The following is a 23,156-nucleotide window of genomic DNA, read 5'->3' as shown; positions in this document are numbered from 1 at the left end:
GTCTCGGTAGAGACGATGGGGGCTAGGATATGGGGCATGACCCTCCGCGGGGGCCGCGGTGCCTGCGGGCTTTTACTTATTGACCCAGAGCCCAAACAGAGGGCCCTCCCCGACTCTTGGGTCGCCTTTGGTTGTTTGTTGCTGTTTCCGCATCGAACGCGAAAATGGGGTCCAAAAGTGAACAGCTTGAGCTGACGCAAGTTGGTTTGTTGAAGAGAGAAAGCGGCAAGAAGTCCAGAGCATTCTGGGTTTCTGGCCTAGCAGCACTATGTCTCTTCGTGCTCGCCGGGTTTTGGCGCGGTGATAGCCCACACCATGCGCTGCTCGGCGTCTGGAACCGCCTGTCCTCCCACAAGTCAGACAGACTCACCCGCAAGTACACCATTCAATCGGGAGTTAGATGGATGAATCAAGGTATGTCATCTTCTTGTTGAGAAACTTCCAAAATACATCGCTAATGAGACCAAGATGGCGGTCGCTGGAGAGTCATGTTCGTGTGCAACGGCCAGTCGCCCTGCCCCACGCTGCGCGCAGAGGAGGGCGACCTCGTAGAGTTGACTGTAAAGAGCGACGTCTATGCGCAGTCATCAATTCACTGGTATTCGTTCCACATTCAAAGTGTCCATTGACCGTTTCAGTGTTTTCTAACTCAAATTCAGGTCTGGAATTGGACACAAAGGGTAAGATGTCAATAGCCGACACGTCTGCATGGCCAAGTCTAACATCTCCCCAGAACTGGTAGCTGGAACGATGGTACCGCCGGCATTTCGCAGGTTCGCCGCACCTTATTCCTTAGAATTGTTTAAAAGACTAACGTTTCTAACATTAGTTCCCCATCTTGCCTCGTGGCAACTTCACCAGCTTGATTGACACCGCCGGCTCCTGGGGCCTGAACTGGTATGCCGAACATACTTCGGCAGCCTCAGCTGACGTATGGCCACCCGTTGACTGACTTCAAGATGATCCATTTACTCACAAGCCTATAGGGTCTCTACGGCATGGTGTATGTGGCACCGAGTCCATCGCGACCGAGGCCATACCGCCTCATCACCAAGGACGAGATTGAACTGCGTAAGATCATGGAAGCCGAGAAGGAGGCTCAGCATTTGGCCATCAAGAACCACCAACACCGTGACACCGGCTGGAAGATGCTGCGTATGCGATCTGAAGGTTCCGAATTCTATTGTTATGACTCGATCATTGTCAATGGTGGGTTTCAAAATTCCGCGAAGCCGAGGGTACGAGCATCTCGCTAACTTCACCAGGCAAGGGTCGCGTTCACTGCCGTCAGCCGGGCTTCGAGACGCTGAACGGCCACAACCTGGACGAGACTGGTTGCATTCAACCTGCCGGATTGCCGCAAGAGACCTGCACACCTAGTAAGGCTGACTATGAGGTATACATAATGGGTTTAGTCGTATTTTTTCCCGGATGCTGATAATCGCAGGTCATTGAGACTGAAGGCCGAGCCTACATCATGCTGAACTTGATCAACATTGGCTTCGAGCACTCCGTCATGGCGTCTATTGACAGCCACAAAATGATAGTCGTGGCCAATAACGGAGGCTTTGTCATTCCCGAAGAGACGGGCGTAAGTTTAACCTCTCTTTAACAGAATGTAGTCATGTTCCTAACGCTTTAAAGGTCGTGTACATTCCCAGCGCGGGCCGTGTCACCGTTCTAGTCAAGTTGGACGCTAAGCCGGGCGACTATGCGCTGCGACTGTCGTCTACAAGTCAAATGCAAAACCTCCAGGGCTACTCAATCCTTCGATACCCCGTAAGTTCACATCGGCTACAGTAGCTGAGGTTGATACGAGACTGACATTACTTCTCCACAGGCAAGCCGCCGTCCTATCTACGGCGAACCCATGGAACTGCCCCAGCCAGAGTCCTTGGACGACGTCTGCGTCCTCCCCGACGGCTCCACGAAGAAGCATTGCAAGACCACTTCCGGGCTTTTCCTCCCTCCTTACCCTGCATTGCCGCCGCCTAAGGCCAAGAAGTCCCGCCCAGCATCTGCCGACTTCACCTTCCACCTTGCAGCTGGCTCCCAGCCTTCTCTGACGGAGCCGCATATGCCTGAATACTTCCTCAACGAGAAGCCTTGGCAGCTCTTCCGCTCTTCTCTGACTCCATTACTCTTCCACGAGTTCAACTCAAGCTCAGAAGCATCACTTGGAAAGCCGGTCATTGACGGCATTCCCATGGGTAGCGTCGTCGATCTCATCATCGAGAATCAGCTTAATGACACCATCCCGTTGTACAAGCACGCCGATCCTGCATGGCTTCTCGGTGTGAGCTCCAACTCGAAGTTCCCCTACACTAGCATCGAAGAGGCAGTTGCTGCGGATAAGGATATTGCATCTGCGCTTAACCTGGAGGACCCTGGACTGGTCACGATCCACGACCTGCCGCCCCTAGGATGGAGTGTGCTTCGCTTCAAGGTTACGACCAAGGCTGCGACGATGATTCATGCCGTCAAGCTTAGGTACTTCGCTGTGAGTATTCGCTTGTCATTACTTTCCGTCATCCGCAGAGCAGCTAACAGTGTGTCTCTTCAGCTTGGCATGTCAGCACCCATCATGGAGGGTATCCTTCCCACAGACCCGGCTAACTATCCGACCTTCGCTGCGAATCAGCCTCACGTCGACTTTGAACCTAAGAATGATGGTGTTTTTGGGTAATCTCTGTGACTGGAGACTATGACTGAGCCGACCTGTCAACAGGAGGGTATGCGAAGCCTGAGGCTGTGGCTGAAGGCCCATTACTGCTTTCTCATTGGATTCCAATGAGGGCAAGGGAGTATGAAGAAAACCAGAAAGTCTGCAAATTAGTTGAATAATTGAACTATTAAAGTCGCCCGTCATAGTCTACGTCACTCGGCATCATGCGTGATTGTTCTTTCTTCCTATGCGCTAATAACTTTGAAGCGTCTCTCATAGCATGTTTAAAGGGATAGACGTATACAAGATCTTTAATGGGAACTATCATAAGTCTCTTAAATGGGTGGTTTGACACTGCTCCCGCCTTTGCGGGAGCTTTGCATGGTTTAATAGCGTGGGGCACCACCATCCCCTTTGCGCATATGAGCTACAGAGCAAAACAGAATTACTTGAATAAGTCATTCAAAGCTGGGCAATTCCAACTTTGAGCGTTGCCGGACCGGCTCCGGAACTGGAGTGTCAAAAACTATTATTGCACCAGTAGAGTGCACCTTCATCCTGTGCTGAGCCCAATGATATGGCCTCGAACATGCATCTGACCCCGGGAGCCTTGCATTAGGCGGAACAAAGGTCGCCCTCAGCTGAATGCAGGTGGTCAGCAGGCATCTCACGTTTGCATACAGCCCCCTCGCTTTTTTATGACCACGAAATGACCGATGACAGAACCATTTGAGATGCGCCTCATGTGAAGACAAATCTAGTAATTCTTTGCCGCAGAGCGATTCCGAGACTTCGTTTACCTGAACCGCTAAGAGGCACATGGCGGATGAAATTGATGGGTCTGTCTCATTGGGCCCAATTGCTGCTTGTGCGAAAAGGTCAACGTACAACTAACATCACCCCTTAGGCAATTTGTCGCATCGTACATTACATGCATAGCATTAGTGAGATCTTTTGAAAATGTGAGATGATAGGGCGGACAGCCAAGATATTGTCGCAGCTGTGGCGATGCCGTTGGCCCTCAACGCCTAAGGATCATCACCACCCTCGTATCCCAGACTGCACGACGGCCAAGCGAAGCCAACGTTCTTCTCACCAATCAAAACGCCCCGTTGCCACGCTGATAACCAGAGGCAAAAAAATAAAGGCCCAGCCTGCCCCATCATGTCGCTCAGTGAACATCGAGACACCTACCACACATCGAGGTCCATCGCCATGGAATTGCAGCCTATTTCCAAACTCCGGCCTGAGAAGAATCAGGCGAAAACCCGTACCATCTTTACCTTCACCCATAAGTGAGGAAGCTGATCCAATTGATAACGCATACGAACCGTTGCTTCACACCCAGGACGAAGATGTTCCCGTTTCTGCAGAATGGTCAAATAGTCGAGGGAGGAACGAAAAGGGGGCACGTCTGGGAGACAAGACCGTGCAGGAATCGGACACCAGCCCATTGAAGTCTATCCCCAAGACGGACTGGAGACCGGTCAGTCTCCGCCTCGAGGAGAAACAGGTTCCCTGGACAATACCTGCAGAAAAGATATTCAATGGGTGGTGGCTTGAGATTTTCTGCTGTTGGCTCAGTGTCGCCTCTATCGGTGCTCTAGTTGTACTCCTCTACGGATTTAACGACCAGCCGCTGCCCAACTGGCCATCGGGCATCACTGTCAACACGGCTGTCGCGTTTATATCGACGGTGGCAAGAACTGCGTTCACCGTCCCGGTAGCTGAGGGGCTGTCTCAGTGCAAGTGGAATTGGTTCAAGAAGAAGCCGCGACATTTAAGAGATTTCGACCTATTCGACTCGGCTTCTAGAGGGCCTTGGGGCTCAATGAGCCGGTTGATTCGCACAAAAGGATGGTATGTTGAGCATGTCTACTAGGTTGTCGACAACGCTGAGTGCTCCTTATTGTAGCTGTAGATACCTTGCTGACAGTACCATAGGGGAGTTGGCATTCTCTCAGCTATTTTACTCGTGTCCGCTGTCGCTACGTCGACCTTAACTCAGTCCGCTATTTCGTATCCGGAGCGAAACATCACAGGTACGAGCCAAGACCAAGCTACTGCGTGGAGGCTCCGTAGTTACGTGGAGAGGCTAGAAGGCGATGGACTCAGTAAGATCAAGTCTAGGTTTTGCCATTTTCTATGCCAACTTCCCGTTTCCAAATAGATGAATTCGAGCCGCGATTGTCGCGAGCTATGGCACAAGCCATTTTTCAACCCGTAACGACGATCCTTGATTTCAGACAGCCGTTTTGTCCACTGAGCGACTGTACCTGGCCTCGTTTCAGCACGCTGGCTGTATGCCACAACATGACCGGTAGGTGAATAACCCAATTGTCTTCCGGAAGTGATTAGATCACCAAGTTAGGCGCACATGTCGCGACTTTTTGATGTTCTCTGCTGATTATTTCGTTCTCACAAACATTTTGACACATGACATGTCTAACTTTTGATTTGCCGCAGATGTCACGGATCTGCTCACAGTAGCTAAGAATGAGGATTCCACAACATCAATAACGCTTCCCAACGGGGTTAACATGACAGTCAATGCTACTGAGCGCGTAATCGTTGAGTCGAGAGAGCCAATATCTGATTATAACCCGGATATTTTCCTGTCTAGCATATTTAATTACTCTGTCATCCATTGGGATGCTGGCAAACCCCCTCGAGCAGCCGACGTAGTCATGCATTGGTGTGTCAACACATACGACGCAAAGATGGAAAACAACAAGCTCCAAACGCCACAGATCTCATCACATACACAGTGCCAGAGGTCGACTGGAGGGGTCTATGCTGATGCCATCGAGCTGAGCTCACAGGCCGAGAACGTCATGGATTACGTTGTAGGAGGGGTCTCGAGGTTGCGGATCACCGGCGTGCTACGAGAGGCAATCACCGGCGAGAGTGCCAGAGATCCAATGAAACGTATCACCACGGGCAGCGATAGGCTTCTGCATGCCATGGCCGAAATCAAGTTCGAGTACGACGGCAGAGTTGAGGAAGACCGTCCAACGGAACAAGAGCTGCAAGATATCTGGTGGGACGCTATCGACAGGATGGCGCGCAACATTGAGACAGGCTTGATAAATTTGTGAGCCTTCTTTTGTCTTTGTATGTCCAGCTTCGACTGTTAACATTGCGTGGTGCAGTTTGCTGGTAGATGGCGGAGCCATTGTCGAGGGGACTGCGTGGACTAAACAAACTTATATCAAAGTCCGCTGGGAGTGGTTGACCTTTCTGGCAGTTCAGGTCTGCCTTTCTATTATAATCCTGGTCATGATAATCTGGGAAACTGCCGTGGCCGACGTCGACATCATCAAAAGCTCAACTCTGCCAGCACTGTTCGCTATTAACTCTGAAGAGTTAGCTAGCATTGAGCATAGATTCGAGGAGGGAGAACCTTTGGTAGAGAAGGGTCATCAGCAAGTAGTCCCTCACGGAATCGGCGGACAATTACACAAAACGGGAGGCAAATGGATACTTCGATCGAGATGATCTTAGTACTTGTCCCTCGGCAGCCTTCTACATTGAGAAGAACTCGAATCATGAGAACTCTTGACTCTCAATGACTGGTTGTATTTCTCCATGATATCATGAGATCAGATGTATCCCGGAGTTGACCATTGTGACTATCCGTGCCTACGATGTTCGGATGCGACATAATCGTAGAAGGGCGAAATTGATCACCATGGGATATCGCGATTACCCCGAGAAGACTTGCGTGGCTTGGTAAGAGCAAGAAAAGGCGCAGTCAGCGAGCCTGACTGACACTGCGTCTACCGCCCAACGGTCGAAGAGCCGCATGTTTCCTCTGCCCACTTTCTATCCGCGACATGGCAGAACATTGCGCTACATCAACCCGCCACCCTCTAGGCGACAAACTTCCGATTCAAGATTAGGCACAGATAAAGTTCATCATCAGCAAGCACCACCCGTGCAGTGTACTCTAGATCAGACCGACGCCGCGAGCGCCACCAGCACCAATATTGGCGTGGGGTTCCGGAGTAGAGTTGGCGGTGGCTGATCACATCTCACTCATGCCCCGTCAGTCATGTACACTTCACAAAGTCGGTCATTAGGCCACATCAGCACAACTGAAAAAAAGAAAATTTGTCTTGTCCAGTTATCAACAGAGGTGGTAATGATACTCCCCTCTCCTCGGTGTACCCAGAACGCCATGCCATGCGCATCCAGATAATGTAACCCCAACAAAATAAAAAATCATACAATCCCCGTCATACCCTGAGAGACCACTCGTCCCTGGTGCCTTAATCCACGAAGCTCATCCATCCCCACGTGCCCAAACCGCCCGCAAGCACCATAAACGTCAAGATCCCCGCGCCCGCCTTGTCCGCCGTCGTGATCGGCTCCTGCTCGATGCGGTCCTTGGAGTTACTTCCTGCATTCACGTCGCCCGCCGAGATACCACCGGTCGAGTTCGTCACAGGCGGCGCGGCATCGTCGATCAGCAGACTCGACACGGCGGCGAGCACGTTCATGGCCTCGCCGGCGCCGGAGGTCTTGTCGGTGGCCGGGTCGACGAAGACGCCGTCGTTCCAGTAGAAGCCGCACACGCGGCCCGTGGCGCCGCCGGTGCACTGCTTGACGGCGGCGGCGGTGGAGGTCTTGAGGACCGGGTCGATGGTCGGCTTCATGAAGGGCGCGACCTGCGTGACGACGGCGAGCCAGCGGTGCACGTAGCCCTTGAAGGACAACATGTCGGGCGTGCACTGGCCCTTGCGGCCCTCGCAGGCGAGCTCGTAGGCGGTGTTGTTGGGGAAGAAGTTGATGAAGAGGGATTCGGTCATCTTTTCGATGCGGCCTTTCCAGAGGTCGGAGCCGTTGGTCTGGGGGTTTGTGTTAGTTTGTTTATGGGTCTAGACAGGTGGTGGGTGACATACGTAGTTGTACATAAAGGCGGCGCCCTGGGTCAGAATGGCGGCGTTGTAGGAGAACTGCTGCTTGTTGACGTCGGTGCAGTTGTGCTCGACGTGGCCTCCGTCGTAGACATTCCAGTTCTCGTGATCAATGTAGTTGACGCTCCAGAGCCAGTCCCAGGTCTCCTCGGCGTACTTTGCGTAGGTCGCGTTGTTGGTGTAGCGGGCGAGGCGGGCGCCGATGTTGAAGAAGCACCCGTTTGCGATGGCTGTGCCTCATGTTAGCATGTCACTCGTCTTCCCAAAGTTTTGTGATTGGATCACAACGAGAGAGAGGAGACGCACTGTTCTTGTAGTTGTATCCGGCGTTGGAAAAGGGCACCTGCCATCTCAGGCCGCCGCCGCAGGTGGTGTCGTGACGATCGGGGCTCGCCTGGGTGGTCCAGACGGCCTGGGCGAGAGCCAGCCACTGGGGCTTGTTCTCGGGCGGGTTGGGGAACTTGTTCTCGGCGGCGAGCATGGCGGACATTCCCCAGAAGCCCTGGTCGTCGTTTCCGAGGGAGGCGGTGTGGTTCGGGGGCATGTAGTCGGCGTTGGGGCCGGTCTGGTGCAGCATGCCCTCCATGATGAGGTCGTTGTACGTCGAGTCGCCGGTGAGCTTCCAGTAGTCGATGTAGGTGCCCATCATGGCGCCGCCCTCCCACCAGTAGTAGTCGCCCTTGTGCTCGGTGGGCGGGCCGGGCAGGATTCCGGGGATCTCGCCGGACTCGTTGCCCTTGTAGAACTTCATCAGGTCGTAGGCGAGGTTTTTGGCGGCGGATTTGATGTTGTCTGGGCCGGGTGTCAGTGGGGGTGGTTTTTTGGGTGAAGGCGTAGTCTTAGTCCGTTTGCACCGGGGATGCGACGGAGACTTCTTCACTGACCTTTGCTGTCGATGCTGTAGACTTGCGCGCTGGCGGCGGGGAGGCTTCCTACGAAGAGGAGTGCCGCCGAGGCGGCTGTAGCGAGTGATGTGACCATGGCGATGTGCCGGTCGGGTTTGGGTTAAAAACGGTCAAAAAAGACGCCCAGTCGTGTGGTGACGGTGGTGAAAAAAGGTGAGAAGCGGTGGTGCGGTCGATCGGGTGGGCGATTGCAGGTTGTCGGTCGGGTCGTTGAGGTAGCGAACGTGTCGAATTGAAAAAATAGCGAGCGTTGAAAGTAAAATTCGTTACAAGCGATTAATCATGGCCGTCTTTGCCAGAATTATTTTCGTGAATTGAAGGCGCCGCGAGTGTGTTCGTATTAGTCGTCGTCGGGATTGGTGTCGGCGGCGGTGGTGGTGGTGTGTTTTCCTGGGGCGGGTTGGTTGAGGTTTCGCAGCGAACGAGTGACTGTCGCCGGCGTTGTTGTTGGTGGTGAATGGTGAATTGGGAATGGAGACAGAAAAAAGCAGGAACAGAATCGAGAAGCCCGGCAGCTGCGCGGGAAAAGGGGGGCACGGGAGTGTATATCTCTTGTTGTGGCAGAAATACCAAGACTTTTTTTCTATTGCCAAGGCTTGAAAGAGGACATTGAATGGATACTCTCTGTCTGTCTGCAGGTAGGGGCATTTAGGAATACACACACCCATCACAAAAACAGACATGGACACACACCACCACACACACAACCACAACACAGACCACAGGACCACAGACCACGGGAAGGCAGGGACGACGGGACAACAGACTCAGGTCAGATCCAGAACAAGCAGGGCAGCACACAGGCAGGATGATGCGGTGAATTGGTGCTGGTGGCCGCCAGCGTCTTGGTATTCTTGGTACGGTCTTGGCCTTCTGGGCATCGGGGCTGTGCAGCAAATGAGAGACGGCGCCGACGTTGGACAGAGGAGTCGCCTTTTCTCGCCAAAGTGCACCCAAGACGAACAGCCGCCCTGCCCTGGATGGATTGCCACGGGTGAACCGGGCTGATTGGGTGCTTTGGTTCTCCGTGACGGATTGGGTCTGGCCACGGCACGTTGCGAACAAGGTTCGACTCTAGGGGACTGAGGGCGTCTGCATTTGTCTGCAGTTGACGGTGTTGGAGATTGATGAGGACTCAAAGTTACACTCGCAGGCAATACGTAGCTTCAGCCTCAAAGCCTTACATCAGTCAGTGCAGGTGACAGGTAGAGACAACAGACGAACCCAGGGCGCTCTTGAGACGGACGAGAGCGGCTGGGCTGGGAAGAGGAGGCAAGGAGGCAACCACCAGCAGCCAGCAGGTCGGATCACCAAGCCCAGCCATCCCTACCTCTGGAGAGCATTGCCAAGACTCGTCATTCCAGGGCAAATACGCGGGGAGTTTACGGCCACGACGGAGGGGGGGCTCGGGCCTGTCACGACTCACGGGCAGTCAAGACAGGAGTCAATCAAGGGAAGTGGGCAACTCTGCTGCTGCTGCTGCTGCTGCCGCGGTGTTGACTGGTTCAGCTCTCGCCTTGACGATCCCATGGTGAAAGGGTGGATGCTGCAAGAGATGGATTCAGGGGTCAATGAGAGCTAAGACTCAGCAGCGCCTTGGCGATGCGATGGCGTCTCGGGGCCATTTGCGACGGGGCGAATGAGTGGGTTGGAGATGGATGGCGAGACTCTCAGACGGAGAAAAAGAACTGAAGTCGATAGTGAGTTGCGATGATCGTCCAAAGGGACACCGGGTTCGGGTAAGAAGACCGTTGGAAGAATCAGGTACGGATGCTCAAGGCAAAAGAAGAGCAGCAACAATGGAAGGGGCCGGACAAAGCGTGACACCGCAGCCCACTGAAGTAACTAATTACCAGACTAAGGTATCCGTACCTTAAGGTAAGGTTAAGTTGCATCTGACCTGATTTTAGTCATCCACTGGGCGCTGCCAAAAAGTCGGATACGAAGCGAAGCGACGTCTGATGGCTTACTGCTGCAGATACGGTCGCTGGGAATACGCGCAAAAGAGGCCTGGCTGACGGAATGCGAAAAATCATGGAAGAGGCGAAAAGAAGCAGCCTCCCTTTTCCCATCCCTCTTGCGTCTTATGCAGGAAAAAGCCAAGGCATTGTGTTGTTAATGTGCGCCAAGCAAAGCGATCGGGACAGCCAAGGCAGATCACACGACGGCAGAGAGCGGCGCGGGGCCACCGGTTGCCGCGGGCGAGGTCTCGTTTGCGATGCCGCTGGTAAAACGCCCGACATTCAACGATCGTTTGGGTTCGGACCCAGACGTCTGGGCAGGGACGGGATTGCGTGAGGCTGGGCATCTCAAGACTTTTGGCGGTGATGGGTGAGAGATGAAGATGAAGTGAGACGAAGTGAGATGAGAGTGAAGGTGAAGTGAGAGAGGATGAAAGTGGCAGTGAATGTGATTGGCTGGAGAGGTTGGAGATGGGAGGAAGGAACGACCCTTCAGTGAAAATCCGGAGGGAAGGTGCAACTCTCCAGCTCTCTCCAGAAGGAAAGACCCGACGAAGTGACCTCCCACTCACCTTCCCCAAACACCAACTTTCGTCGAGGTACGTACCTTTCATCAGCAGCACTGTCAAGTGTATCCACACTGTGCTGGCTCCACTACGATGGAGCAAGCCCAGTGGCCAGTGATGCCAAGACCGACGGGAATTTGGATGGAACGCTCAATTTCCAGCGCCTCAAATAGGGGGCTCGCGGACAGTAACAAAAAGACGTGAACGCACACAGTACGCAGAGCCAATCTGGTGGGGCTCGCCCAATGGCAACCTAAACAGAAGCGACCCCCGACGGGCACCGGCAGCGCCAAGACTCCATAAAATTAGCGCACTCCGGAGGGCGACAACCCCCTGAAGACTGCCCACCGGCGCCCGACACCTCCGGATGCCTTCACTTCCTTTTCTGTCTTTCCCCATCACATAAGGCAGATAGATACTGGACCACGTATTTACAGCAACAGATCCTTTGGAAGACAGAGACGAATCTCACGAGCCTCACACTCTGCAGCATGCGCCCCTTTGAATCTTGCCCGATGCTCTCGTCGGCAGGCTTCCTCACACTTTACACCCAAGCACCATCAACCCTGTCCAGCTGATCCTCCCATCTTCCGAGATTGCATGGGCCGACCAACCCGCGGCCAAGATTCGCCAGGCAAGCCCTTCTGTCACGGCGAATTCTTGTCCTCCGAGATTCGGACAGGTCATCGCAAATGCTCCGCTCCACACGGGGGCCGGCCGGACGAGATCCGCGACGCTGCAGGGCCAGAGACCAGGTCAAAAACTTCCTTCAATGCCTTACAATTCAAGCCGCAGAGTCGAGACCAATGTCAGAACATAATGGCGAGCAAGTGCTGCAATGCATGGTTACCAGAGTAACCTGCCACACGTACACTGTAGTGACAACCTGCTTCTGAACCCCCACGCTCACAAGTGACCACCCCCAACCCGTTCTGCACTAAACGCAGACTCTCCTGCATTACTGCATTCTCACCGTCAGCTTGTCTTAATATTGATAGTACATCCCGTGCTTACGTGAGAATTAACTTCACGAAATTCGGCCGCATTCTCGTCAAGACTGGGCAACTGACATCCAAGACATTCCCTAGAATAGTCGCCAATGCGTGCTTCGAACTGCCGGCCAAGACTAAAGGGCAAGTGCCAACCTGTTTTAAAGTACCGTGGAATGCTATGCCCATGACCCGGTTCCTGCTGGCATGCCCAGACTATCTGCCGTCTTTCTATCCATCGTTCATCGCCGAGGATGTCTTCCTCGGACCTCACCTTCATTCTCATGGGCCTAGCAGGCTACCAACTTGCAAACCGTCTACTGCATTACGTCGTCAAGCATTGGAACCCTTCATTCTACGCAACCCTCCAAAAAGACCCATCTTCCAAACTTGCCCCTTACTTCGTCTTTCCCCTCGGCATCCTCTTCACCCTCGTCTCCACCCCCATTTGCTTGTACGCATACGGCAATACGCCTCGAGAATCAGATATCTTCGGCGTTCAACGACCCTTCACCACAGCAGGCAAGGTCTGCCTAGCTTCCCGCGGCATCCTCTGGGTCTCTGAGCTGCCACTGCTCGCCTACTCCCCCGAATACGTCACTCATCATGTCCTCTCCCTGGCTTCTCTGCTTCTCGTTCTTGTGCGGAATATGCCGCGGCGGCCGATATACCTGATCTACGCGGGCCTCATAACCGAGCTGTTCTCTGATACCGTCGCCCTCTCGAGGCTGCATGGGCGTCATGCGGGCTCCTCTTTGACGTTCAGAAGGGCCATGCTTGCCAACGTTGTGGGGATGGTCAACCTACGGATCCTTCCCATTGTGGTTTTCACAGCAGGGATGCAGAAGACGAGCCTTGACTACGTGGGAGGCATCGTCATGTACTGCGCCTATCTCCTCCGACTGTCGTTCTTGCAACTAAAGATTCTGGAATTCATCGAGGGCAACTTAAGTCAGAGAGTTCTGACCAGGGTCTTGGGGAAGTCAGCGAGGCAAGTGGCTACGAACTGGATGCCCCCACCAAAGACTCTCGTCATTTGTGCTGCAATCACGATTGCGCTGTCCTCAGCGATTGAGTACTCTGCCGCTTCTCAGGCTACCTATACCGTAAACGAAGTCTAGATTCGCAAAGCTTAGCATTACTCAACCACAGTCCGCCTTACAACAACGATCAGGTTACAACATGAACCACTCTCAGCTACGCAAAGCGTTATCAAAGAAGCAAGGCAGAATCACTTCACGCGTCATAAACATGAGAGATATTCAACTTGCGGAAACAACGTTCCAATGCTTGGTATCTTGAAAAAATATGTACAAGCCTGCATCCAGCGGCTGACAGTATACAGAGAATAGAAGTATTTACTCAAAAGTACAAAACACACACCCTCCGGATCCCGCTCAGGCAACGGTGGCACCTGTCAGGGTGAAGGAGTAGTCCAGGCCCTTGTTAGCATCGCTGTTGGCGAGCTCGAAGCCGCTGTACTGGATGGGCTCCTTGGGCGTGTTGGCAATCACCAGGCTGGCCTCCTCGCCGGACTCGAGCGTCGCGGAGCCAGCGCCGTTGGCGAGTTTGACGTAGCGGCCCTTCTTGGTGCTCGCGTTGAAGAGCGACAGGGTGGCAGTGTACTCGCCCGAGGAGGTGACCTTGACCTCGACCTTGTCGCCGCTGACCTTGAGGGGGATGATGTTGGAGCCCATGTAGCGCGGCGCGCGGGCGCTCTTGACCTTGTACTCGGAGCCGGAGCCGTCGACGTTGGCAAAGTTGATGCGCGACTGCTCGGCGAGGAAGATGTCCTGCGCCTGCTTGTGGCCGATGTCGACGTAGGCCATGCGGGCCCAGTAGGCGCCGACGATCTCGCCCGCGGTGCTGTTGGACGCGACGCGGTTGAGCGTGTGCAGCGGCGTCTCGTTGCTGCCCTCCTTGTACTGCTTCATCATCTGGTGCAGCGCGTCCTTGCCGAGCCCGCCGATGTTGTCCGGGTTGTTGGTGAGGTACGTCAGGAACGGCCACGCCTGGTAGTAGTTGCCTGAGTCGACGGTGCCGTCGACGATGACCTGGAACGAGTCGCCGAGGACCTTGTTGACCTCGAACTCGGTGCGGCCCTCCTCCTGGTTGTGCTTCTCGCGGGCGGCGGCGCAGAGGTCCGACGTCTGGTAGGTGTCGGCGATCCAGTTGGCGACCGTCTCCCACCAGGTGCCCGTCGCGGCCTGGTCGACCCAGGTCTTCTGGTGGTAGTGCAGGCCGTGACCCCACTCGTGGACGGTGACGCCGGCCATGGTGAGGTAGGTGTCGACGACCTCGAGCCACGCGGCGCCGGAGGCCTGCTCGGAGTGCATCACGCCCGCGGCGCTGTCGAGGGTCTTGACGGTGTAGACGTTGGTCTTGTACCAGGGGCCGGCGTCGGTCGCGTCGTCGAAGGACAGGCCGGAGGAGCGCCAGCCGAGGGTGTTGACGAAGCACTCGTAGGCGCCCTCGAGCATGCCGAGGGCCGTGGTGGCGTCGGCGTCCGAGGCGCCGTACACGCGGAAGTGGGCCGAGTCCTTGAAGGAGCTGCCGCCGGGGCCGGCTGAGGGCTGGGTGGAGAATTCGGCGGGCTCGGCGGCGCGGGCGACGACGGGGGTGCCGAAGCGCGCAGGCTGGGGGGCGGCCTGGACGCCGGTGAGAGCCAGGAAGACGGCGAGGAGAAGCTGGTTGGAACGGGCCATTTTGGACGAGGTTTATGGGTGTGAGTTGGTGGAAAGTAAATGTACTTTGTGAGTATTGAAAAGAATGGACGAGATCGAAAATGAATGGACTGCAGAAAAGAACTATGCTTTTCTCAATGAAAGGACGGACGATACCAAGAGTTGATGAGATAGGACCTGCTGATCAAAGAGATCTTTCTCTCTCTTGACGTTGCTCGAGGAGCCGCCATCTTTTTAACACAACCAGACGCCTCCATCGCCAAGACCTTCTAGTAAGGATTGATCCAAAAGTGCCGGAGGATTATGACGGGCTCGTTGGCGATGAGCGAGGCCAAGACCGAAGACGGGGCTCTCTGTGTAAGTCGTTTGGGCTGTTGGCGGTGTTGAACACCCCGGGGCCGTGGGGTCGCACCCAGTGTTTCCGAAAAAGTGAAGGTAATTTGCGATGAAACGGCGCGCAAGTCGCTCCAATCACGTTGGTTTTTCGTATTCCGCCCCCTTCACCCGTCGTGCCCTATTCCGCATGCGGTTTTCCTCCTTGCATCGATCTGCCAAAAAGAGAAGTCGAGTTTCATCCCCTAGGCTAGAGAGACTGAAATCTCGTGATTGATGGAATCAAGCTTACTTCTGGAAGGGCGAATACAGTGCCTTGTTCACAATGGTTCTGCCGTTGTTTTGCGACGTTTGCAAAGTCGGTTCAGACATCGACTGTAAGCCGCGATTCAAGTCACGAATGTAACAAGATTATACCAATATGCGATTCCCCCATAATCCCACATCTTGAAATGACGATGGCCTCGCCTAGACCCCCGTTGCGTCCAGACCTGACGATGGCCTCATCGCCTCTCCCGTACCGTGCCACCCTCGCTTAAGCGCCGTTGGGCCTGTTAGTCAAAAGATCCTAGCAGGGGGGCTCAGGTTCCACAACTCTCTGACACGGGCGGCTTGCCAGCGCGAACCCATGGCGGCTGACAGCGTTTGGTTCCCCATAAACAATCTAAATGCTCGGAAAGTTCTCCTGAAGCTTACTGCGTAGGTTGGTTCTTAGTTTACTCAACACTCCCGAGTTCTTGGTATTGAGGCGAATATTCCCCGATTTTTCTTGGGCTCGGCTAACCTGGGTCGGGTTGGATTTAAGTGTGTGTGTGTGTTGCGCTCGCTTTGGGGGCCATGCAAACGTCCAAAGCGCTTGCAATTCTGCCCGTTTCAAAACGATCGCTTTGATCATTGAGAGAACGCTGCGGTTGATTCTCAATTGAGATTCTGCTATTACTATGTATGTTCGAGCGCCGGTGTAACATACCTAAATGATAAAAGGGCAGCACGGGTGCGCCGGGTGCATCTCTCGATCTTTGCGGTGGATGCCCCCAAATGCTTAAGCGAACGCTCTCAACACACTGGCAGCCGAGTCATGGCAGCTGTCATTGGTCTCGCAATTTACCCCTTCAATGTTGCGGGATCCCGCCGGTATGAGAATACGGGGGAATAAGGCTATTTCATTACAAAGAGTTTATTTAAAGTATGAGTTCTTGGTTGGCAAGTCTGTCAATTGGCTACCTAGGCCAAAGACTCTGAGTCTTGTGAGGGAGAAACTTTCGCCTCAAACATCCATGGAGACACTTCATTTACGGGAATAATTCCTCCATATTGTCAAGGCGACTGCGGGAAAGCCGCAAGGCGGTGTCCAGTCCAGACTTCAGCGGTGCTGTTGCTGGAAATACTAGCACATTGTCGTTCGCGATGATGGTCAGTCAGTCTGGTCCTGAATGGCCAGGTTCTGGCGGAATCAAGCATCGGAACAGTCCGCGAGTGCAAGGTTCTAGATCGATTCCACTGTTTACAAGTACTGAGTTGATCTCCCACACCCGCTTTGATACGAGGAACTTGATGAGGGAATCACCAGAAATATTCAGACAATTGGCTCGGTGTACGTAGTTGGAGCAGGAATCAGACTGGAAACTGCTTTTCAAGCATTGGGTAATCACGACTTGGGGTGATCGAGTTGATGCGGAATCCGACTCAGGCTGCAACCCCTTAGCAATATTCCTCTGCAGTTCATGCTGCGGTGGAATCCACCCCCACTTGTCGAGCCTCTTCGTGTTGGAATCCTCCGGGTTGGGCTTTCTCCTAGACCCCGACACTCCGGATACACCGGACTTTCGCAGGACTACTAACAACCACACTCAGCGCAGAATCCGGCTGGCTACTTTGTGGGACACAAGATCATATTACCGGTACTGCCGGTACAATACTAAGGACCTGCAACATCATTTCTATATCTCGCTAGAGAATGTTTTAAGTTGTGAAGGAGGCGCTTGCTTTCCGCCGACATTTATAACTGATCGGGTGGAGACTCTGATTATTATATCAGAACTGATTCCGTTCCTCTATTCCTTTCCTGCTTGTTGCATCTGTTGTCCAGAGTTCACCACATCACCATCAACTAGTTCGATAAAGAATGCATTTCAAGAAATGACCTACAACCAGTCAAGCTCCTACACCGTCCAGAGTCTGTAGAACATCATTGGCAAGACAACATGAAATTGAATAGTAGTGATTCTATGTGTAGAAATGATTTTAGTACAAAGGAGGACTTCATCTTTGATTGATATACCACAAAGTCTAGATAGGTTGAGTTGGCTCATCATTCAAGTTGCAGCGAAACTCAGTCTGGTGAAGTCTTTCTAAAGTTTTGTAAATACAGTACAACGAGTGTACATAGAGCTGATTATCACCGTTGTGTACATATAAGACTTTTGAGGATCATCTGTGCCTGTCATCATACGAGCATGATGAGCTAACGTGGAGATCCCCTTGAGAAGACACAACCACCAACACATGTCGTTGCGAAGGCTTGCCAAGCAGCCCGACAAAGGAGACACCAAACACACTACCAGTACTTGTGTTGCGAGATGAATGGTGCCAGTACTGATCTATACTGGCAGTTTAATCATTCGTCCGAATGTGATCAAGTCATCATCGCGCACCACCACGTTGTTACTGGCGAAAACGTGTAGTATCTATGTTTACTCAAACATCGCAACCTTATCTTCTCCCCGCTCTGCTGCACGCACTTACGACGATATTTACGTCAACCGCGCCCATCGACCCACGTGCTGACAATCACGATGCAGAAGTTGGCGAGGACATGTCCAGTCAAAAACGCCCTGCGCCTTGCGCCCTATGCGCCTTAAGATAAGGCCGATCCACCGTCAAGACATAATATTCGCATGACCCACGATAAATATCTCAGTAGACACATTACGGATCACTAGTTGGTATGGTGCTTTGAGCTTTCTCTTCACGATTTTCGGAATAACCCTCGGAATTCGAACTTACCCTCACGCCATCAGCAACTATGACGGTCACCAAGCCATCCACGATGAATGCATCAGCCCTCGAGATCCAATGGACAAAGGAGCCAAAGCCGGTTCCAGCGCCAGGATTCCCGGAGATCACGAGCTTGAAAGCGACTACTGACCATATGATTACGGTCTCTTGGACCTCCGCAAAAGGCTGGGAGCACCCCAAGCTCGTCCATTACGGTCCGATTCCTCTGATGCCCTCGGCGAACGTCATCCAATACGCCACCGGCTGCTTCGAGGGCATGGAGGTCTACCGCGGATTTGACGGTCGTCTTCGACTGCACCGCCCGCTCTACAATTGCAACCGCATGCTTTCGTCAGCTGAGCGAATCTCACTACCTGGCTTCGAGCCCGAAGAGTTGCTGAAACTTATTCATAAGCTTTGCGTGATTGAAGCACCGAAGTGGCTCCCCAACGACAAGACCAGCTCCATGTTGTACATCAGGCCGACGCTGATTGGGACAGACAGCAGCAGTCTTGGTCTCAGGGTTCCAGAGGAGGCGCTGCTCTACATCTTTCTCATTCACTGGCCGTCGCTTAACCCTACGACAGCCCCGAACGATGACAACACGAAGAACGGAATTCGGTTGCTGGCTAGTACGGAGTCGACTGTTCGAGCATGGCCAGGCGGCACTGGAGCTGCCAAGGTAGCTGCCAACTATGGTCCGACCATTCAGGCTCAGGGCGAAGCTCGCCGACTGGGCTATGACCAGATCCTTTGGCTCTTTGGACCGGATCGGCAGATTACTGACGCTGGATCCGCAAACGTCTTCGTCATTTGGAGGACATCGACGGGAGGTCTTCAGATGGTGACACCGCCGCTCGATGAAAGGAAGATTATTCTTGCAGGCGGAACTCGCAGATCTATCCTCGAACTGTCGCGCAAGATGTTCGTCGGTGGCCCTGCGAATAACGATGTTGAAAAGGTTGAGGTGTTGGAAAGTGACATTACCATGTCCGATATTGTCCGGGCGGTCGACGACGAGAGTCTTGCAGCCGTCTTCGTGGTTGGGACTGCTGCCTGGGTTCAGCCGGTGGCTGAGATCATGTATGACGGGCGCACGATTCGTTTACCCTTGGGAAAAGTGCCGCATATTTCATTGCTGAAGGAGAAATTGGAGAGCATCGTATACGGAAAAGAGGCAAGTCCCTGGGGAGGAGTCATTGACGAGAGCGAATAATCGACATAGCAGACTCACTTTGGAGGGAAGTTGGAATAACCCGCAGGTTGGCTTCCGAGCTGGTGTCAAGAAGGGAGATGAGCGCGGGAAGTGGGGGGCAACTTGATGGGATCGATGGAACGGATGGAACCGAATGGGATTAAAAGTGGCCTTCAGAATTCTAAAAGAAGATTAGAGATTCACCGGTTCTTTCAGCGCCCCGAGAATCTGGTTAAATGGGCCCGGTGGAATGGTAGATGAATCGAATGAGGCCGGCTAGTATTTCCCCGATAATGTCAACTGAGAGTGACGATGGTACAAGGGTCGTCAAGCTGGCGATCCAGCGAAAGACCGGAGTCGTATTTTTCAAGACGAACCTCAGCTGACTAGATCTTATTCGCTTGGAGAAGCCCGTGAACGAGATCGCAAGAGACCGCAGTGAGGTGATGAACGAGACCGAAGCGAGTCGTAGATAGATATGCGACCGTGCGACCGGAAGCTAAATTGGCAAGTTAGCCGGATTCCTGAATAAGGCAACCCCTAAAACGAAGAATCGAACTCCAACAGCTTCGATTCGCGGGTTAAGTCTCAGCCCTGGGACGTGCCGTCTTATCCAGAACCCAATTAAACGATCAGCGCAACTCGGCCCCTAGCCGAGTAGGATCGTTTGTTTGCAACGACAGCCCGCTTTAACCCAGCGACGACCCCTTCAATTTATCGCCGGCGAGAATTGCCCCAGCCTGTGCGACGGATCGTCAAAATAGGTAGTTAGAACATGCCGCTGAAAAGAATATAAGCATTTGAGTGCAACCATCAGTCTTGGCCTTCTTGGCTCACTCTCTGTCAAGACATTGCTTCATTAACCAACCAACTTTTTATTCACTCTTTTATTTGTTTGAAACCAAACCAAGATGCGTTCCTCTTCTCTTGCTGCTGCCGCCGGTGCCCTCGCTGTGCGAGGCAAGTACGATGACTGGAAGTTCGGCAACATGTTCAACCTCGGCCCCGCCAGCAACGCGATCGCCAAGGCCACCTACACTCTGGTCCCTCCTTCTATCCCCTGCGGAACAGTTGTCGCGGACAAGAATGCCCAGCCTTGGATGTCGATCTGGGTTGGCATCTCCCAGTCCCTGAGCGACGATAGCACGGATCTCTTCCAGCCCCTGCTGAACTGGGCCCCCAACAATGCTCAGGAGTAAGTAGCGGCGCAGTTCGAGTTGATTATGCTTGAACGAGCTGACGATCTTGCGATAGGGGCTGCCCTGCAGCCAACGACGCCTGGTGTGTCGCTGCCAGCACTTTCACTGGAAGTAAGTTGTGCTACGCTTACAAGGTTCCCTGGTAATACAGTTACTAACATTCACACAGCTGAGCAGGTTGCCCAGAGCTACGTTGCCATTCCCAACAAGTCCAACGTTGACTTCGAGCGTAAGTCCACTTCCCGGCGTCAGATTCACGCGATGTCAAATACTAACATGCCTGCAGTCACCTATGATGCCTCCAAGGGTGTGACCCAGAAGGTCTGGATCAACGGCGCCCTTGTCTCTCAGCAGACCGACAGTAAGATCCTCTCTCATTAACACGAATACTTTATTCTAACACATGATTGCAGAGGACAAGAACGGCAAGGCTCCTACCTGGATCTATTCCAGCAACGAGTGCTACTCAGGCGCCTGCGGTACCCTTGGTGCCTACAGTAAGCCACCCTCGAAAATGTCTCGTGTCGTTGACTTGTGCTAAACAAATCCTTACAGGCTGGAGCAACCTTACTGTCACTCTCAGTGAGGCCGACTCTAACTTCGGAGACACCCTTCAGCTTACCGGCGGCTCCTCCAGCGGTATCAAGACTACTGATGGTGGCAAGACCTGGCACGCCGACTCCATCAAGATCAACGAGGACTACTTCTACACCGATGGATCCAAGAAGCAATGCTAAGCATTAAACCGGCCCAAAGGAGCCGAGAGCACGTCGTTGATTATCTTCTTCTCGTCTTTGGCATCCGAGGCTTCGCTGTTAGCGTCCTCGGGACCTCTTACCATTGTCTTCCTGTGTAGATATAACAATGCATCTTGTACATTATCATTGCTGACGACTGGGCCCTCTTGTATTCGAGGGCTTGAGGCTGATCACCTGTGTCAAGTAGAACACTCCCGAGTGAGGACTACCTTATGATTGAACATTGCATTGAATCTTACAAAATTCACCCTCCTGTAATCAGCTGCCTCGAGCATTTCACTTTGATTTCTACGCGAAGTCGACAGGATGACGGTCTGAGAGTGATTTCAATGATACTTGTTCATCCCAATGAGTGATAATGCACAAAACCTATCTCTCATACTTTTCGATGGAAGTCCTTGCAATCTCAAGTTGGCATCGCTTCTTCTATCTTTTTATCAAAACGAACTCCTTTGTAACATAATTCTCGCCCGCCTAGACCGTACTCTGATCACCGTCCTGCTCAAATAGACCTACCGTGTCCTTGAGTAACCATAAGCATTTTGCTGACGGTGTCCTTGTTCATTGCCTTCTCGGCCTCGCTAAGCGATTGCGCAACCGCGGTGCAGCCACGTGCAACGACGTCAGCTCCGTACAACGTCATGGTTTCCTCTCTCATTGCCATGTCGCCAGTCTTCCTCAGTAGAATTAGAGCTTTCACGTACTTGTCGGAATCGATAATGGCATGTTGAAGACCTTGGCCGCGGACTGAAGGAGAGTCAGCACGGAAAATAGCGAAGCAGATGCGGTTTTGCTTACATGGGAGCATCGGATGGGCTGCGTCACCTGCAAGTGTGACTTTTCCGTCATGAGTTTGCCAGGCTGACGGCAGCCAATACTTCATTTCGTCAATGTAGCAAAGACTTCCGTCCGGTGTCCACTCTATCGCGGATCGGAACGGCTCGCAAAACCCCTCCAAGTCACTTTTGACAAAGTCAATTGCTTCCTGTCCAGCTAGAGTCACGGGGTCTCCTTTCCAGACTTTGACCCAAAACGTCTCCCATGAGGCAACGTCTTTGGGATCGTTTACAGCCATGACTGTCAGAGGCAAAATTAGCTAAAACCTCCCGGCGGGAAAGAATGGTAAGCGATACATACCACCACAACCAGCCATAACCCCAGAACCAAGCATGGAGGCAAATACTGAGTGTGCCTTCACGATTGTATTGACTTTCTGTTCCTCTCCGTACTTAACATTGCAGTTGGCGATCATGAAGCCGGAGGGCACCGGCTTGGCAACTTCGGCGTCCACCAGAAACTCCCGAACTTTTGACGACGCACCATCCGTTCCCAGAACATAGTTTGTATCGAAGTTTGAATTGTCATTGAAAGAAAGTCGCACACAGTCGTCGTCGATGATGTCCAGCGCTTTGAGACCTTTACCCCACTGGATGTCAAGGTCCTCCGCCAGAACCTCCCGGCAGCGACGACGGCTGACTCGCCGGGCGCCGGGAGTGGAGTTCCGGAACAACACCTCGCCAGTAAGGGCGTTGTACCCAAGGACGCTCTCGTCCCAATCATCAAATCGCAGATGAGGATTGCAATAAGCCTTTGGAAAGTTCTTGACTATGTGGTCGGGGAGCATCTCGGTCAAAGTCGACATTCCCCAGTGAATCAGAATCGTCCAGTCTCTGGGACGCGCATCAATGCTCGCGTCGCGCTCGAAGACCGTGACCTCAAATCCGTTCTGCCGATCATCAGCGCGAGAATCTCAAAGAATATGAAATAGGCACTACGACACACCTTCTTGAGGCCATGGGCCGTGATCAGACCCGTCAACCCCGCTCCAACAATTGCGACTTTAGGTCCGCCATTCTGATGGCTTTCGTTTGGTGCGTTGACTTCTGGAATGGCCATCGGGGATGTTGGAAAATCACTATTACGGGATCTGAATAGCCAAGGATATGGTTGGTTCGATTACGGCCAATGGATCAATTGAAACACCA

The 23,156-nt window shown here is 53.1% G+C and overlaps 7 protein-coding genes across 7 annotated transcripts; 4 read left to right on the top strand and 3 right to left on the bottom strand.

The window, feature by feature from the left end:
- Positions 1-3,829: 3,829 nt before the first annotated feature.
- Positions 3,830-5,763, top strand: CGCA056_v013930 (uncharacterized protein; the record flags this gene model as incomplete). The annotated part of the gene is made up of 4 exons (XM_037329172.1): positions 3,830-3,960; positions 4,250-4,525; positions 4,610-4,707; positions 5,132-5,763. 4 exons carry the CDS (start codon positions 3,830-3,832, stop codon positions 5,761-5,763), a joined length of 1,137 nt encoding a protein of 378 aa, XP_037172136.1.
- A 1,173-nt stretch (positions 5,764-6,936) lies between these two features.
- DCW1-2 (Mannan endo-1,6-alpha-mannosidase DCW1) lies at positions 6,937-8,565 on the bottom strand (the record flags this gene model as incomplete). Its single annotated transcript, XM_037329171.1, has 4 exons — positions 6,937-7,515; positions 7,570-7,814; positions 7,891-8,376; positions 8,469-8,565. 4 exons carry the CDS (start codon positions 8,563-8,565, stop codon positions 6,937-6,939), a joined length of 1,407 nt encoding a protein of 468 aa, XP_037171974.1.
- Positions 8,566-12,259: 3,694 nt separating this feature from the next.
- On the top strand, positions 12,260-13,126 carry CGCA056_v013928 (uncharacterized protein; the record flags this gene model as incomplete). The annotated part of the gene is made up of 1 exon (XM_037329170.1): positions 12,260-13,126. One exon carries the CDS (start codon positions 12,260-12,262, stop codon positions 13,124-13,126), a length of 867 nt encoding a protein of 288 aa, XP_037171551.1.
- Positions 13,127-13,402: 276 nt separating this feature from the next.
- CGCA056_v013927 (uncharacterized protein) lies at positions 13,403-14,710 on the bottom strand (the record flags this gene model as incomplete). Its single annotated transcript, XM_037329169.1, has 1 exon — positions 13,403-14,710. One exon carries the CDS (start codon positions 14,708-14,710, stop codon positions 13,403-13,405), a length of 1,308 nt encoding a protein of 435 aa, XP_037172112.1.
- Positions 14,711-18,047: 3,337 nt separating this feature from the next.
- CGCA056_v013926 (Branched-chain-amino-acid aminotransferase) lies at positions 18,048-19,235 on the top strand (the record flags this gene model as incomplete). Its single annotated transcript, XM_037329168.1, has 1 exon — positions 18,048-19,235. One exon carries the CDS (start codon positions 18,048-18,050, stop codon positions 19,233-19,235), a length of 1,188 nt encoding a protein of 395 aa, XP_037171979.1.
- Positions 19,236-20,125: 890 nt separating this feature from the next.
- Positions 20,126-21,150, top strand: CGCA056_v013925 (uncharacterized protein; the record flags this gene model as incomplete). The annotated part of the gene is made up of 6 exons (XM_037329167.1): positions 20,126-20,409; positions 20,469-20,524; positions 20,583-20,642; positions 20,700-20,774; positions 20,827-20,910; positions 20,969-21,150. The coding sequence occupies 6 exons, from the start codon at positions 20,126-20,128 to the stop codon at positions 21,148-21,150; spliced, it is 741 nt and encodes a 246-aa protein (XP_037171566.1).
- Positions 21,151-21,673: 523 nt separating this feature from the next.
- Positions 21,674-23,067, bottom strand: cctM-0 (FAD-dependent monooxygenase cctM; the record flags this gene model as incomplete). Its single annotated transcript, XM_037329166.1, has 4 exons — positions 21,674-21,918; positions 21,970-22,248; positions 22,309-22,897; positions 22,954-23,067. The coding sequence occupies 4 exons, from the start codon at positions 23,065-23,067 to the stop codon at positions 21,674-21,676; spliced, it is 1,227 nt and encodes a 408-aa protein (XP_037171978.1).
- Between the last annotated feature and the right edge of the window lie 89 nt (positions 23,068-23,156).

The sequence above is a fragment of the Colletotrichum aenigma genome, assembly GCF_013390185.1.
Source record: "Colletotrichum aenigma strain Cg56 chromosome Unknown KSG_Cg56_contig10, whole genome shotgun sequence".
Classification (NCBI taxonomy): domain Eukaryota; kingdom Fungi; phylum Ascomycota; class Sordariomycetes; order Glomerellales; family Glomerellaceae; genus Colletotrichum; species Colletotrichum aenigma.
This window is presented reverse-complemented; position numbering and strand designations above follow the sequence as displayed.